The sequence below is a fragment of the Corvus kubaryi genome, unplaced genomic scaffold (assembly GCF_017639235.1).
Source record: "Corvus kubaryi isolate FWS band 111438036 unplaced genomic scaffold, C.kubaryi_AGA036_p1.0 split1-37296, whole genome shotgun sequence".
Classification (NCBI taxonomy): Eukaryota; Metazoa; Chordata; class Aves; order Passeriformes; family Corvidae; genus Corvus; species Corvus kubaryi.
This window is the reverse complement of record NW_024582075.1, coordinates 17,531,140-17,549,519: the sequence shown is the minus strand read 5'-3', so window position 1 is coordinate 17,549,519 and position 18,380 is coordinate 17,531,140. Positions and strand designations below refer to the sequence as shown.

The following is an 18,380-nucleotide window of genomic DNA, read 5'->3' as shown; positions in this document are numbered from 1 at the left end:
TGTAGGATAGTTTGCAGGACATCATGTAACACTGGTCCAGCTCAAGCACACAGGAAAAGGCACATGGCTTTGAGGTATTTTGAGCCATGTTACTCTCCACTGCATATGGAACTTGAATACTTCTTTCATACTTCTCATTTTAAAAGCTCTTTGTTAAAAAAGAAAATTGAATTTTGAAACACTTGAATTCAGCAACTCTCAGTTCTTCATGGAAGCTTATAGAATTCACTAACAGTATTTCCTAAACCATGGAGCCAGTTTCCTACATTAAATTAAAATGCAGTGTAAATAAGATTGCACCAGGCAAAGTTTATTTTTGGCAAAACTCTACAAGATCATATATGTAAGTGTCAGTGACTGTAGGCTTAGTAGTTTTTTTCTGCTCATGGTTGACACAGAGCCAACCATGTTAATAATTTCATAGTAAGATCAGCTAGGACCATTATTTCCAAAGGTCTCTTTGCAACCCTGCAGCAGGATTTTTCTGCACTTAATTATTTTATTAGATTGTATTGTGTCCTTTGATTTCTAGTCCAATATGTGGGTGTGGTATCTCCTGTTGGATTCTTAGGATGTGTTTTGGATGTGAGCATGCATCAACTTCTGCCTCTATCTTTTGTTTTCATTTTGACTAATGCAGAGTTTAAAAAAATGCTCTCTTCCTTACATTAAGTGCTCTGAAATAGCTTAATTGCTTGAGTATGTTAGAAACAATAACCAGACAAAAAAGCAAAACGCCTTGATATGTTGTACTGTCAAATCACATGACCAAAGAAACCCATAAAAATTCAAAATTATCACAGCACAAAAATGTAATTAAATAATCTTCTTTTATTTATGTCTCCACCCAGGGTGTAAACACACACCGCAGCATTCATTTATCTCTACAAATCTCTAGCTTCACCATAATAATAATAATTAAATCCAGACTTAAAACTCTGAGCCAAGTGGGTTTGAGAAATCTCTGAGGGGTTTTTTTCCTAGTTCTGTTTCTAATTATACGAATCCATAAAAATACAAGTAGTTTTATGGTGAAGGACAAGAGCTGGAGCAGTTTAACGGCATCTGACAATAATATGTTCTACAGGTAACATAATGGAGTTATAATTTTCCAGTTTTATTTTGTACCATGCAAATACACCTTTCATTTTTACCTTTTACATAAAATAGAATGTTATGAAACAGAACAAAAATAACTTATGATTGTATGAAAAACAACTGAAACAAATCACAAAATTACACATACTAGTAGAGCAAAAGATGTAACTAATTCTTTTTAATTTTTTTTTCGTGACGTGCAACAGACATTTCTTTAGAGCAAGATATATCAGCCAGATGTACAGTACGGCAAATTAAGATCATATGTATATATGTAAGCATGTATAAATATGTAGATTAATCTGTAAGGTTTAGGAAAAACATCATCCCACTTTCTCTCCTCACCAAAGTGCTTTGTGTAAAAAATATTACACAAGATGCTGCTTTCTGTACAGATGCTGCTTTCTGTACAGAACAAAGGGATTTCTTTTTCTTAAATAAAAACTCACTCAGCTAATTTTAAATTGTGGTCTTTTGCTTTACCTGCTTCAAGGAAATATATATATATATATATATATATATATATAAAGCCCCAAACCAAGAACAAGATTTCATACAAACAATAAAAAAGTGCTGTTTTAAAAAATCTGCTATAAAATTACACAGGGAAAACAGGGAATAAACAGTTAAAATGTAATCTTCATACTCATTCACACCTTTTCAAGAAAAGCTGAAAACAAAATACAGTGTGACAGATGGCCTCAGCACTGCAACGCTTCAGCATCTGGTAGTAGTAAGCCACAATGCCTATATGGTTTTGTGTACACATATATAGAAAGGGAGATCCAGATACACACGTGCACCCTCATACACTTCCACTTGTACACATGCACTTTGAAACTGTATTTTAAACTCCAGTGTAGAACCATTTCTAATGCAGATATAAATAGACAACTGAGTTGGGAAACAGATGAATTGTATAAAAGAATCATTGTAAATAATTTCTTTTGAATATTGTTTAATGTCCACAGTCTAAAATAACTTAATCTCTTATATATGAATCCCTTTAGAAAGTTAAAAATACAGCAAGTAGAATAACAACACAAAAATCACTGAGGCACAAGTATTTGCAAATAACTTGGTTACACAGATAACCCACAAAACTGTATTTTCTCAAGCACCATTTTTCATTGTGACAAGCAGAATTCCCTATTTAAATATCCAATACATATGAGACACAATGGGGCTTTTTATGCAATTGCCCTCAGTGATTAAATTTATGCCCCGAAGTCAGTCCAACTCCAAAGAGAATAATGAAATAATAGTGAAGAATCCTTTTTGTCTCTGAATGAGAAGTAAACAAACGCATGCCTTTTTACAGACTGGTAGCCTACATGCATATGCTTGATTTGACTGTACTCTAGGTCCTTCTTTTTAGGATTAAGGCTCATGGAAAGCTGTAAATATATATATATATATATTATATTTATGTGAAAGAATTAATTAATGACTTGCAAAACTTTCCTTTTTAAATGTAACTGATGAACCCCCAAATTAAAAATGCCCTTTTTGAATTCAGTACTCCCATTTTCCCTTTGGTCAGCATGTTTCAGAATGTATAATCCCCCAACTCTATGGAATAACTTTCAGATACTAGAAAAAAATATTTCAAAAGGTTTAAAAGTCAAGGTGGTACAAATCTGAAGACAGCAACAATATTTCAATTTTGTAAACAGCAGTGGACAAATTCTGGACAATCATGTGGTTAAAAGAATTTTGAAGGATTTCTATATAAAAAAGTGTATAGGTGCATGCGTATGTACATGCATATGTCCACACATAGTCTGATCCTGGCCTTGCTGACTTTGGTGGAACAAAACACAATTCCACACATTTGAAACTGAAGTGTTCAGTGTGACTAATTATTCCTACTGAACCAAGTTACGCTTGTGCAGTGACCACTGAATGGGCTTTAAGATAGCACAAAATAAAACTTTATTAAAAGGTAAAACTTGCAGTCAATGCACATTAATGCAAAAGGACTGTCTTTCTGATTGCACATGTGAGGGATGCCTGGTGTCATTTAACCCAATGCAAATCACATACTGTAACATCTAGACCTCTCAGTGCAAGCTGGAGCAGAGGGACACATGCACTTGTGATGTGAGAAGCAGAATAAAAGGGGGAAGAACTTAGCACAGAATTAGTTGTATTTTAGTCACATTACTTCTCATTGTACTTCATTTATGTGCATGGTTTATCCATATATTCTATGTATCGGATGAAAATGTCTCCATTAAATATTTAAGCACTTGACTGCATGTGAGAATATACCTCATGAATACAAACCTTGAAAGATTGCCAGTGTTCACAAACATCTGGACATAAATTCATCTATTCCACATAAGGGCAGATTAAATTATGAATTTGAGCCAAATTGGACTGAACAACTCTCAAAAGTTTGCCAGGGGAAAAAAAAAAGCTTGTATAAACATTTTTTTTAAAGTTTATCTTTTTAGAAGAGTGATTTCAGAAGCATAGTTATAGTCCAGCCTGCAAGAATGAACTTCAAATTTCTGTCCTTACTCTATCAGGTCATGAGAATATTAAGATGCACACTACACAGTAAGAAGTCCACAAAATGGATGAACAGGAATTAAAACCTAAAAGCTGAGTCTTACTAATGTAAGAGTTGTTCTCAAGGTATACAGGATCACGTGATGACATCTCCACTGCAGAATACTGGTTTTAACTCATAACCTTGTATGTTTCATGAAGGACAACCTCATTTGCTTGCATCCTGGACTAAATTTGAGGACCTTGAGCCTGACATTTAGCAGAAAAATCAAAACCACCAAACCAGTCCAGTTTTACCTCTCTAAGTAACCAGAGGAAACATAGTACCCTTAAGAGTAGTTCTTCTTTCTGAAAATGTGTTATGGAAAAAGGTTAGGACAACCAAAATTTATTGTATCAGTACAGATAGCTTTTAAAAAAAAGTGTGGAATTTAAGGAAGAATCTTTCCTACAAAATATTTTAAACCTTCCTGCAGAATCCTATAGCACATACAGCAACAGTGCTCTACAATCTAATTAAAAAGCAACTGAAAGTTAAAATGCATTTATTCTTATCTGGCAGGTGTGCTAAATAGAGACAAAATCTACATAACTTTCTGTGTATTTAACCTTTCTTATTCATGCTTATAGCACTGGGTCAGATGAATATTGGCAAAATAGTAATAGCCATATTGAATGGGTTAAAATGCAGAGGAAAGGAAAGGACACCTAACCTGAGGCCTGTAAAAAATCCGGTACCAACGACCTTTGATCCAAAAAGAAGCCACACCAATGCCTCCAACAGGTAGTGCCAACATGTATGTCTAATTTCTCTCCCTTTTGGATACTGCTGTGTGGTTAACTTTGGAACTATCACATGCAAACAGATTGTACAAAAGCTGTATGCCTTTGAAATGCTTGTAGTATACTCTGGTTTTACTTATTTTTCTTTTTTGAAAAAGGAACTTTCTAAAGCTGTTCTTCTGTAAGTACACCCATTCAGCTTGAAAGGATTACAGCCAACAACCAGTTTTCTTATTTGGCCTCTGAATTCCCTTTGAGAAATTAAAAAGAAGAAATAATAAAAAAGTATAGTTGCTGTACCACAGATGAGAAGAAAAGAAACAATTGCTAAGGTTTTGGCAAAGCTTGCTTTCTCCAAACAGTCTCTTTTCTCAGTTGTCTGCTTGATTAAATGAAGAATGCTTGGTAATTGCTATTTTCCTCTCCATTATGTATGTATATCTAGTCATATCCCCATACATACATGGCAGTTCCATGGAGAGAAAAAAATTTGTAGGGAAATACCAGAAGGGCAAGATGAAACAGAATCAAGTTCTTGTAACTAGATACATTACTTTAGCCTTCAGTGTATACAGAAGAAAGCTGGCTGGAACAACGATCCACTGCATTTACTTGTAGGAAACTGCTGTCCTCTGGCATGCTGCAAGCTGAATCACCAAAGATACCTACAGACCCTGCTGGAAAGTCATACACTAGGAAAAAAAACAAAATAAAACAAAACAAAAAAACCCCAGTTAACAAGTAGGATAACTACATAATGAAGTATGTCCTAATACTTCTGCATAGAACTGGAAATGGTTTTAAATGAAATACACAAATAAAATAAATAAGCCAACATATGTATGAAATTAATTACATAAGTTACTGCTTACCAAGGGAGGAATTTTCAGTTCTGTCAGAATCAAGTCTGAAGCAGAGCAGATTTCATTGCAACTAACACCTCCCCATTTAATGGGTGTTAAAATCGTGATAATTTTAAAAACAAACCTCACGATTCTTTAACAAATTTCATCATATTGAACACAGGATGGAAGACAACAAAATATTGTAGAATGTATTTATTGTAAAATTGACCCTGGCACAGAAATTACTACCTTTTAGAAGTGGCAGTAGTAAGCACAAAGAGTAACTGTTTTCGGACACACTCCCATCTTTTGGGTAACACGTTTACATACTGTGAGATGCCTCTTTGAAATAACAGGTGCACTGGCTTTGCAATACACTACTGAAGGAGCAAGACATAAAAGGGACTTCAAAGCACAATAAGTGGATTCATCCTGTGTGGAAGGACAGTAAAAGACCTGCGCATTACTTGTGCCCTAAGATTAGGCTCACTGTCTTGTGCTGATCCTTTGCACAGAGATAACTTTCACCCTTCCAGAGCAGCATGCAAGCCCCTTCAGTACTGTTCATCTAGGCACAGACTAAGTTAAGTGCACACAGATGAGTTTGCAGTTTTTGTCATGGAAACATGAAAAAATGAAATTCAAGACTGATAGAAACCAAACATGCACAAAGCAAAACCAGTGGTTTGAATCATCTCAGGTCCCTGCCACAATATGTGCAGTGGAGTGGAGTGGCTGCACAAACATCACAGAGGGCTCAATGGACTGTATTTCAAAGCAAATACATGAGCCAGAGATTGTCTGAGCCCCACAGGCTAGAACCTTAAGAAGCCTTCACCAGCGTGAAGACTGCACACAGGCCAGTTGTTACTGTCACCTGTGGTGACTGCCTGCCTCCCAACACCAACCTCTCCACAAAGGTCTGAAAGCTATCTCCTCTTTGTCAAGAGTCAAATCTGTCGTGACATGTCCCACCCAAATACACAGCTCAAGAACATCTGCCAAAGTTCACAAACTGTACACAGTTATCCACGGAATCACCAGCTGTTATTTACCTTTGATACCAGAATGACCTGAAAAACTTCGATGGAAAATGCCAAGCCCTGCCTGGCCCACTGATGTGGGAGCTAAGCAGTCTTCAACAGGAGGAACCATACTGCAAGAAACACTGTCTTGTATGTTCTTCTGAGTGTCAGCATAATGTGGAGGGCAGAAAGTCTGAAGCTGCCCATAAAAACCTAGAATGAGAAGAAGGCCGTAAGTAAGAGCTGGACAGAGATACAAAGGATAGTATGTACAACCATGGCCATGAGAATGATAAAAACTTCAACTGCCCTACCACCAGGTCTTCAATAATTTTCAACAAATAAAGCAGTATTGATATGATACTCCCTAAAACTTCCTCATGTTGCTACTAATTTCAAACACAATCTGCTACATGGACGTCCTGATTCCACCATGACCTGTGAGAGGCCCTGACTGGCTAGAACCTGAAAGTTTTCAGGAAATTCCTCCCTCTACTGTGTAATCCTTTGTTTGAACTGGTACTCTTCAGAGTCACACTGTGCATCTGCCTGAAAAATCTAAGAAAATGCTAAGTTCAAAATAAAATAAGATTACCCAAATAAAGTCTGAATAAAATCCACAGGTCTATCACTGATGCCAAGACAGCTGGCTGATAGCATGGTCATGCAGAGAGACGCTGAGCAAAAATTTTTTATGATGGAAAAAGAGCACAGAAAAGTAATGTAACTTTCCTTGATACAAGTCCTTTGCACAATTCAGTGTAAGTTACCCATCTTTTAAAATAGAGAGCTGTAACAAGAAATAAGCATATGTAGTTCTCTTCCCCTCAGTTATTTAGCACTATTCTAAATGTCTTGTGTGTATCTGCAGTGTGTCAAGCCAAGGTGTAGAGGTCTTAGAACTGGAGCTCAACATCACACAGCAAAATCTCCTAACTTGGTGTCTTTGTTCACACGTGCCATGGCCAAGATAATCTGCAATAGAGCTGAATGTAGGATAACAAGAAACCATATCCAATACAGGCAGTAGATCCTGACCATACTTGAGGTATCTGTTAGGGAACTAACTGTAGCATCAGTTTTCTGTGTTTTCACGCAGCTAATAAAGTTCCAGCAACTGAATGTTTCAGCTGCAACTCTGATTAAACTGTTTAAAACACACACATGCACAAGACTACATCAGTTGTGTTTCTTTGAATCAGTACACTACAGCCAAGATTCATGATGTCAAGGCAAAGAACAAACAGCTACTTTGATGACATGACAGCATTACTTCCTTAGGAAAGTGAAATATTTTTGAATATGATAAAACAGCTGTAAGCTGTAAAAATTGCTTCTAAAAGCAAAAAGTTCTTGTTTTTAATCACATAAGGAGCCTTGTCCTGAGAGATGCTGAGCATCTAAAAAAGCCATGGCAGTTGTGGTCCAGGTACATTTGTAATAGCATCCTTATCCTACTGAACTGTTGTGGACAAAGATTTCATTACAGATATGTAATGAATGACTACCACAATTATAATTTCCATAGGGTGGGAAGTTTCTGACGGATATCTATTTCCTACTCAGTCATCTCTCTGCCTGTCACAAGAAATAGAGAGTATTTTCTCAAGAAAATCATTATAATTGCCATTCAGAAATATATGCCATGCGTGAGTAGCCTTTGCTGCTATGGCATGGAAAAATTCCAGCTGACTTCAGTCTGAAATCCTTCAAGATAGTGTTTCTTTGTGGTATATTTCTGCTTGTCCATTAGGCAAATTACACAAACACCAAGTAATCATGTGGTGCCATCTGACTGTGAAGAACAAAAGGAAAAGAAAAAGTAAGAGAGAGTTCTAAGTCCCATACTATACTAAGAGACTGATTTGCGATTGTGAAAAGAATGTAAGTGTTTCTGTTTATTAAAATCTTATTATTCATAATTTAAAGATAGCTGTTACTAGTAGAGCTGTCTGTATAGCGGCATAATATAACTAATTCATATCAGCTAACAATTTTTTTAAAGAAATGACAATTTTTCTTTTTTTTTAAATGAATACTTTGGATGATTTTTTACATTTCCTTCATTACTCAGACAACTCTAGTCATCAGCTAACTCACAAACACATGTGACCAGAGCTACAGACACAATTTTAAAGGACAACCAGATTGTTAGTGCAAAAATGTTCACAGTATCAGACACATACAAAAGCAAGTCAGCTATGCCCATGCCCAAAAAAGTTTTGCTTTATACTACAAGCACAATAAATTTTCTCACTGTGAAGAGGGAACTTCTGTTGCTGTTCTTTTCTTTCATACCTTGCACATCTTTTCTGGCTTGTCTCAGAGCAAGCAGTACCTTATTCTTGCAGCTGTCTGTGTACTGTAGATGCCTGTCTCTTCAGACACCTCTCCTGAGAGTAGTTTTTCATGGTTGAAAAGAATCACCAGTACAATGCAGGTGCTGGGCCAATTTTTGCAGACTGCCAGCACCTGTACTTGTCTTCTGTCTACAAACACATGTTGATATACAACAGCATCTAGCGGGGAAGTTGTCATTCCAGTCTCCAGGTCAGGGTAGTTTCAGATTTGCTGAATGATAATCCAATAAAAGATACTACAATCTAATAAAAGGAAAAGATGAGCTTCACTTCTACAGCTCAGTGAGGCGTCTAACATCATCACTGCCAAACATTCCATGCAGCAAAGGATGTGGTGAATTTCACAAGAGCAAGAAAAGGGAATATTTAGTCGATTATGTAATATTAACTGAGGCAATAGAAAGCTCTCTCTGACATTACTGTGTAGTTGAAAATCACTCAGAACAAATAATGAAACTTGAACTGTAGACAATGTTGTTCCAAGAAAAAGACGTTTCACAGTAAAAGTAACTATGAGATACAAGAAGGCTGTCAGTCTTGGATCTCATACATCATTTCTCTCTAAAGGATAGTACTCCAAGATCACTATGATCTTTTAGGATGCTCAGGCTTTCAGAAACTGAGTCTGTTTAGAACTTGGTTTCTTCAAAAAGCTTTTGGGCAATGAAACTCTTTCTTCCTTGATAGAGCCAATTTAAATGGAACTGACAAGTTTAAGACGACATACAGAGGTAAATTGTCACCACTGTCTGGTAGCAGAATGAGCTGGGGTGGTTATAGTTACAGCACTTTAAACCTTGAAAAGGCAGGTTATGAACTGCAGGAGATAGAAATTAACAGAACCTCCCACAGCCCTTTCTTTTATACAAAGTAGTATAGTCTGGAGATAACTCCATGGTGTTTTTCTGCATTGTGATGGTGTGACAAAGGAAGACGGCAATCTTTGTATTGCTACTGGGAAAACATGAACTCTTGAAACATCTGCTGTTGAGAGAGAAAGTTTAGGTAAGCCTTTAAGGCACACAGGACAACACTTCCAGTGTAGCATACAGGATGAGACAGCTGTGCTTAAGGTGGAGGGAGTGCATTCCGACAAAATACCTTGTACAGTGACAATAGGTTACATGATCTTTGAAAAAACATTTAATGCCCACATTGTGGGTATTGAATTGCACTGTATTATATCTTTCAATGCTAAAAAAATAAATAAATAATTAGTTCAGTCTACATTGTCTTCATACAGGTTTTAAGTGCCAAGATCTTTAGAATTTGAACTTTGAGTTATCTATGTGCATGTAATTCCTGTCAGCAATGTCTATTTCAACACAGGCTTTCCTACGAGAGTGAGGCAGACACAGTAATGCTAACGTGGGACTAAGTATGGTACGGGTTTAAGGTCCAAGCTCTTGAAGTCAGCCATTTTTTGATCTCAGAAGATAGTATTAAACTGCATCTTAAATTTGGATGTGTAGTAGGGCTTCAATTCAAATACGGCATTCACTCAAATGACAGTCTCTACTGGGTCTTCTTCTTATAAAGAATGATGACCCACATCTTCTGTCCTTTTAAATCCTCTGTGGACCGTAGGAGAAGGAGATGGGAATGTAGTGGCATTGTTGTGGCCTGCCCTAAACAGAAGATGCTCAAGGAGACATGAAAGTTGCTGCACAGCCCGGTGCAAGTCCTGTGTGGAGGACAGTTAATCCAGGGTGATTTGTGAGCCCCTGGGAGGCAGGATTCTTTAGAAAGTGTTCTACTTTGAAGCAAGTGGTTGTGATCTCAGCTTCTAAGATTCCTAAAACTCTTACCACCATGAGAAGAAGAAGGTGTTAAAGCCATTTGTATAACTGAAAGACAATTTTTGTTCCAGGAAGGAAGACATGTCTCAATGCCTTTCCATCCAGAAGATGAGTTCTTGCCTTTCCAGAAGATGAGTTCTTTCCAAATGTTCAGCAAAATATGGAACAGAGTAAAATGTTTTGTACTGTGGAAACAGAAGGGCTAACCTGATCCCTTCACGCCCTGCACTAGGAATTTACTGGACCTGTTCTGCCATCTTTTCGACTATGTCATATGACAGTGAACTGTATATTAATAAATTTCACCTTGTACTCCATTGGCCATACATTATTAGTGAAACTTCTATCAGAGAATATAGAAAACCAATAAAAACTGCTTACATCCATTGGTAAATTTCATGTTCTTCTAGTACTAATCAGTGCTGTAAGGAATTACTACTTTCTGGAAGAAAACCATCAGTCTCAGATCCTGCTCCTGTGTGGTCTAGCATGATATGAAGAATGTAACAGGATTGGCACTTTCCTTGCTCTCCTTCACATTTATGAACTCAGGGAGATGCCCGTTTCCTCTCTTTGCCTAGAGAGACTGCTTTCATCAGTGGAAGAAAAGAAAAGAAGCCTTGCTTTTCCCAAGGTGTTTCCTATGATATCTAAAATGATAATTCTCAGGAAGCCTGATCAATAAGCAGAATCCTAAGACCTTTAAAAAGAAGTCCAGTCTGCTATGTACCTTGTGTCTATAAATACGGCAAACCATATATTTAAACAGTTGAGAGGAAACAGCAATACTGCTGTCAACACACTCCTGAAATGTTAAGGTAATTAGCATTCAGTCTCCATACCAGCTAGGAAAAACAAACAAACAAAACAACCCACAAGCTGTTAATTTTCTTCTTGGCTACAGAAGAAATATACTGGATTGAAGAGAGAGGTCTTGTAGAAGCTGATTACACTGTACAAATGGGAACACAGCTGCAAGAGTCTTCCATGCTTACAGAAGAGTTCTCCATCTCCCCACGAGCACAAGGGAGAAAAATACCCTACCTCTTGAAAACCTGGTTAACACTTACGTGCTACATCAGAAGGGATTAGGAGTGTAACATTAGAAAATTAAAAGCCATCATAAAATTTTTTGCCATTCTGTTTCAAGAACGGCACTGAAAATCAGTCTGAAGAGAAACCTTCAACTCCATACCGGGATGAATAACAACTAGCTAAGGTAAAGAATTTTAAGGAAGTCTGAAGGCAGAGTTCTGGAGGCTACTTCCCAGGGTCTTTCAAATGGAAAAGTGCCTTAAAAATATCAGTGCCAGTCCCTGAAGCACTTAGTTTGAAGACAAGCAATAGCAACAAACAACTAACACCAGTGATGAAGATTCTTCCTTCTTACCCTGGATGTGAAGAGCATTTGGCTGAAAAGAAGGGCTTTCTGCAGGCTGGTATGTCTTCAGAGGCATTCCTGCAGGCTGTGGAAGCTGAGGAGGTTGTGGAGTCTGTCTCTGCATCACGGGGTGTTGAATGGACATCCTCTGGGGGCTAATGTGATGAGGAGAAGGAGCTGGAGCAACAAACCTAAAAGTTCAAAGCCACAAAACAGAAAAATCTCTAAGAAATAGGAGCTAAAGATTGTTTTTACTTTATTTAGATCACGTTAGTTGTTTGCATAGATACAGACTTCCAAAACAGCAGTGTGCAGCCCGAACAGAGATAACACTTTTTTAAATGGTGACTATCATTAGGTTTGACAACTGGGAAATTAGCAGGCTGATTTGCCCCTTATCATGGAAAACTACTTTTAACCCATTCCTTCTGTGGGTGTGTCTAAGTCTTAATTGGAGGAGATACCTGATTTTGGAGGCACTGCCAGCTGTTCATTGTAAGGCTTTGTATCTGCTTTATCTATCAATAAATAGCTGTTCATCACTGACAGTAAGGGGTCAGTTCAGGTCATTGGTCACTGAGGGGTTAGATATTAGGTTCAGGTCCAGGTTTCAGGCTTTATAAGTCTTTGCATGTTACACAGAGCTATTTGAAAATAAACAATCTGATGTCAATATAATGCAGGTAAGGGCAAGTGTTAAATTGCTTCCAGAATCTGACCACATCAAAATGTTAATCTGGACTCAAAGTATAAACTTACAAGCCTGGCAGAGGAGAGAATGCTTGAGAACAAGCCTGGTGGTGCAGCTGTCACAGAGGTTCATCACCTCAGTGGTATGTTTTGCACAGCTCTGTCACTACTGGCACTACAAGGATACACACTACTTTTGAAGATTTTACATGTAGTTTTATGGGATTTTTTACTTTTTTTTTCTGTATTTCCTTAAAACTGCATACCCCAAAGTACATTACAGATAGGTCATGTGATCTTTTTTGTGGACAGACAGCTAAGGTTGTAAGAGCTCCTGTTTGTGCCCCAAACTGCCCACTAGACTGATGGGATCTGGTTAATTACTGAAAGCTCAGGAATGGCTCTCGGCCACTTTTTCATCAATGAGAGGAGAGCTGGAACCATTCTCAAACACCAAAAAAGAACATGATATTTTTGCAAGAGGAGGAGCGGAAAGTGATGTGGTATTCCTGTTGCAGATCAGCCTATGTCTCCACCACTAAAAATAAGCTGCAAGTCTGCTGAGAAGGAATACCCTTCTCTGTGTGCCCAGTGGCTGCTGCTAGGAGGGGTCAGTGCCTGCTGTTAACACAGTCTACCGGTGTTCTAAAGTGTGGATCTGGTCCCTGTTGTCTTGAGGCTGGACCTCAATATACTAGATGACTTTTTTTTAACGTAATAAAAAGCATGTTTTTCCTGAAGAAGTGTAATGAAGTTTTTATCACACCCTGAATACAACAGAAGGTGCAACTGCAGTAGCAGCTCTATGGAACACCTCTGGGCAGGGTCATCATGCAGGTTATAACTGTATTTAAATCCAAATCATTTGAGATCTTTTATGCGGCAGCTAAAAATCTGTATGTGCCACACGTTACCTATGTGTTTTTGACTTAATTTGAAAAGTATTTACTACATTGCTGGTGACCATAATCTACATTTGGAGTGCAACAAGTGTCAAGATGAACTCTGGATGATGTACTGCCTATTCAGTTTTCTGTGAGAAGCACATTTTTAAGCATATTAGGTAGGGTTTGGATTGGTCCTGGTGCTGATGTGATATTAAATTCATAAACATATATTACTTCAGAAATGCTATATGGATGGAGGAAATAAAGATGTCACTACTGAGCCATTGAGTCTTTAATGTGTCAAATATTTCATTTTTCCAGATTACTGATGCAGAGTAGACTGAAAGACATACCAGGGTGGAAGAGAAGAAAGCATTCATGTATTTCACAATAACACTAGAGAACAAATTTTTTTAGAAAGAGAAATCAGTAGTTATATTGTGATAAAAATATCAGAGATTTTTAAAAAGTGCTATAACTACCTGGTTAATATGTCTCCTGAGCAATAACTGGAGTTAGATTTTTGTACAGAAATCACATAGACTGTTATCTTGTGCCAGAGATTGAGAGCCATGCACAGACAGCCTTTAAATACTGTCATTATTTTAAAAATCATGAGATATCATCCTTTGTGTTTTCAAGATTAATTTGTGAAAATTAATTGCTGAAAAATTATCTTAACCAGTAGCTACTAAAAGGGAAAAAATCCTTTTCAAAACTCAAGTTGGAAAGCAGAGTTGTACAGATTTTACATTTGATTTACCATCTAAACAACTTCCCCCAAGTAATGATGCACTATATTGTGCAGCCAAACAGGACTCCTTTATAGTAGACATAAGTGGTCTTTATGATGATTTATAAATCAGTTTATGAAACCCTGGCTCACCCATATCCATGACTGTAGTTATCTACTTTTTCTTTCCTTCTACTCAACGAAAGAGAAACTTGTGCTTGCCCCAGCCTAGTTTTGTCTCTGAACAAATCTCATTATGTTCCTGGGAGAACAGCTAATATAATCTTATTCTTGAAACACTTGGGACCAGCTTGTGACCACTTGGAAACTGCAATCGAGAGCTGTGGTCAAGCCCAGGTGTCAATTCAATCAGGAACTAGCCAGATTTGCAGAAAGTTGCCCTTTTCTATGCCTGATGGGTGTAAAATCTGAGCAGGAATGTTTCTGGAGCCATTAAGAAACTACTTTCTCTTCCAACAGTAGCTGTGAAAAAATGTCCTGCTGGGAAATGATTAGATTTGGTAGTAAGCAAGATAGATGACGAAGTTACCAAAGCTTACCTGTTTTGATGAGATTAGGTAAAACGCCACATACAAAGTGGGTTTGTTAATAACCAGGACTGGTCATGACTACATGGAAAAAGAGATTTTACTCTAGCATTTCTTTACTGGAGCTGGCCCAGTCAACATTCACTACAACTACATGCACAACCTAAGCAATATGTGGAAAAGGAAGGGAAGAGGAAATCTAAGAGTAATAATATGCAGTATAAAGAGTGCATTTATATAGTACTAATAACCATTAATTTAGTTTATTTTATCATGGTTGGCCACCTACAAATAAGTTCTGGGTGCAGTGGGGAAACAAACTCTTATGTCTCTGTAGCAAGGACATACATAAGATGTTTCTTCACCAAGTGCTTTGCAACTCCTCAATTCATTTCACTGCAACCAAGTATGTTTTAAAAATATATTGAAAGAAAGGGAACTGTACCTGCATATAAAAGACATAATTTACCTACCATTAATCCATGCAACACTATGGCACTAAATGCTACTAAACTTAAATATTTGAGACAGGAACTATGTAACTATGTTGCATGTAGTTCCATCTTCATTCTTACTCTTTTTTCTCAACTTTGCACTGTAAATTAAAGCCTATGTCACCATTTAAACAAAATGAATCCTTATGGTTGCTATAGATACATTTCTGAAGTGGAAATTGAACATTAAAGCTGAGAACTTTGGTATTTTTTTTTCTTCTGAGGCCACAGTTTTCTTTGAACAACTTGTAAACACAATTTATTGGGTTGTTGCTCTCTGAGTCCTTTTTACTGGGCTGCATTAGTTTGGGAACATAGACAGATGTTATGCAGTTCACACGGCAAGGTGATCAGGCTTTCAGCTTGCTGAGCTGAAGGTTTGGCTGGACAAAGGACTGAACTACAAGCTCCCTGTAACAGGTTGCTGTCTCCAACAGTGTCCTGTACAGTGCTGCACTTTCTGACAATCATAAATGAGGAACAATCCACAGTCATTCCTTCTTGAATGCCTTTCTATTTCTAGGCAAATCCACAACATCTGGGATGATGTCTCCATTCTCTGCTGTGTCATTTTTCTGTGAACTCACATTTTGGGTAGCTCCACACTTTATGCTGTGCGTCAGTGACTTTACAGATCCTCAATCCCCTGTCAGTGAGGGAAATGTTCTGTTGTAACACAGCATTCTGAAGCCCAGCATATTGCACTGTAAGTTAGTCTGGCTAGCTATCAGTGACAATCAAATAATCACGCTTTAAAAACACATTTAAGGAAAGCACATCTTTTGCCAAGAACAAATTTCAAAAAATCCTATGTTTTCCCCAAAGTTACAAATATATGCATTTGACGAAAATAACAAAAGACTAATTTTTTACCTCTCCAATGATTTCTCTGCTGCAAGTTTTGTTTTGTTTTGTTTTAAGGGAATGCAATCTTCTTGCAATAACAGAAATATTTTGGGCAACAAAACCAAAATCTAGCCAAAAGAAGGGATGAAGGAAGAAAGAATGGGCCCTCTGACCAGCACCTCATCTTCTCTTTGATGAGAAGATGAAAGGAAAATTTGAAGTGGAATTTAAAGTGGAATTTAAGGAAGAAACCTGTGAGTAGGCACCTCAATATACAGACTCCCTGGAAGCAGACTATGTAACTTTTTATAAAATCTCTCAGCATTTTCTGCACCTATATTGTATTAGAGAATTAAGTTTCTTGCAAATGTGTAGAAGAGGAAAAAAATGCCTTTGGAAAAAAAAAGAAGAAGTGTGAGAAAAATTCCAAACTTTGCTAGGTTTGCTCTGAAAGGAGGTTGTAGCCAGGAGGGATTCAGTCTCTACTCCCAAGTAACAAGCAATAGGACATCCTCAAGTTGTGCCAGAAAAGGGTTAAATTGAATAATAGGAAAAATTTCTTCACAGAAGGAGTGGGCAGGCATTGGACCAGACTACCCAGGGAAATGGTGGAGTCACCATCTCTGAAGGTATTTAAAAGACGTGTAGATGAGGTGCTTGGGTACATGGCTTAGTGGTGGCCTTGGCACAATTAGATTAACAGTTGGACTTGATGATCTTAAGGGTCTTTTCCAGCCTAAACTATTCTGTCATTCTGCAACTCTGTAGCTCAGGTTCAGGGTTAGCATGACTGACACCTCCAACTCAAGCATTTGTCATTTATATGTGTTGTTTGCTCACTAAAAAGACCACATGATTAGCAGTCAATCCTCTGAAGTGTCCCATGCCTGGATAGAAGTTAATGTACCTATTTCAAAACCACACTGTAAACCAAAGACGTTCTTTGAGGCAGCCCTTTGTATGCTACATACAAGGGGCTTTATAGCTTGTGAGGGTTGGGTGTCTTGGCTTCTTGGTTACAACTACTCAGAGGCTTTTGCTTCTCGAAGTCTGGCTTGAAGCTACTCATTATTTTACAGTGAAATCATAAAGGGAATATAACCACACACTCAAGCAAAAAGAAGCACTGTTGCAGAACTTATTATAGCATAATGATGCTGCTAAACTGAACAGTTTGGCTCTAAGTTCTTCTTGTCAGCCATACACAGTCTCTAGAAATTCCTGTGAAGCAGGGATGCATCATGCTTCAGGGACATACTGCTAGCTCTGGTTCACAGAAGAGTAAAAAAACCCCCTGGAACACCAAGTCCATGAAAAATTTTGCTCTGGTCTCACATTAACAAGCTAGTTCTTGCTCAAAAGCAAGATGTATATTTGGATAATTCATTAAATAAAGAATTTAAAAATATTAATTTCAAGAATTTAGCACCATCAATTTTGGGCCACTGAGCTGCATATGTTAACTATGCCATATAAACCCATAATTTTTGATCTGAGTTTTAATTAGATTGTTCTTTCAGCTTATCTGTATGCTCATGCCTTCTTGTATTACAGAAGTGCGTGAAAAGGAAGTGAAGTACGTATTCCCTTTTATAGATACGCTTTCAGGTACACATTTGGTACCTTCATTGAATAGCTGCAGTATTTCATATTAGTGAAGCACTCAAAGTTAGTATCAAAGAGCTGGCACAAACAAAATGTAGATCTGCACTTTTATTATTTATGTTCTCTCCTTTGATAAATGAAGTTGTTTCTTAGATCCAAATTCTCTAACTGACTTGCACTATGTGTTCACAGGGTTTTGTACACATAATGAATGCAGTGTAAGATGTGTTCTGTGTTTGGCTCAGTTTCTCACATTAATAAGGCTTAATCAAGTCCACACTTTCCCTCACACGACCTAAAGGAGAAAGACACAGAAGAAATCCTCCCATTATTTCTCTATCCCATGGTATCTGGAGGTGTAGAGAAAGTGCTTATTTCCTTCTGCTTCTGTCTCTCATAAACCTGAGTCTGCTGTCCAAAAAGTGGCACAGGTTTGGCCCCCAGGGTCATCAAAGCAGCCAGGCCAGTTTGGATCAGCTTTGGTCCGACAAACACAGACTTCTGCTGGAGCAAGTGGTGGTCAGCCCATCCTAGCTCTGAAATGACCCCAGGCATGCACAGTGTGTCAGGAACCACACAGCTCAGAACCACAGAACCACAGAACCATAGAATAGTTTTGGTTGGAAGGGACCTTCAAAAGTCATCTAGTCCAACCCTTACTAGCATGGGGGGGGGGGGGGGGGGTGGGAGGTGGTGTGTCCCCAGCTACGATCTTCATATCGAGGGGCAATACAGAGCTCGGACGAGGGGGGTGTGGGGGAATGGGTGA

The 18,380-nt window shown here is 37.9% G+C and overlaps 1 protein-coding gene across 4 annotated transcripts in view; it reads right to left on the bottom strand.

Annotated features, from left to right (window-relative positions):
- Positions 1-813: 813 nt before the first annotated feature.
- The window catches only part of GLIS3 (GLIS family zinc finger 3), a 161,411-nt gene continuing 143,844 nt past the window's right edge, over positions 814-18,380 (bottom strand). For all 4 annotated transcript variants that reach the window (XM_042013008.1, XM_042013009.1, XM_042013006.1 and 1 more), the window contains exons 8-10: positions 11,818-11,999; positions 6,299-6,481; positions 814-5,090 (exon numbers count right to left, since the gene is read on the bottom strand). In XM_042013008.1, coding sequence (XP_041868942.1) covers positions 4,954-5,090; positions 6,299-6,481; positions 11,818-11,999 — 502 coding nt within the window. In that variant the 3' untranslated portion in view covers positions 814-4,953. The remainder of the gene's footprint in view (positions 5,091-6,298; positions 6,482-11,817; positions 12,000-18,380) is intronic.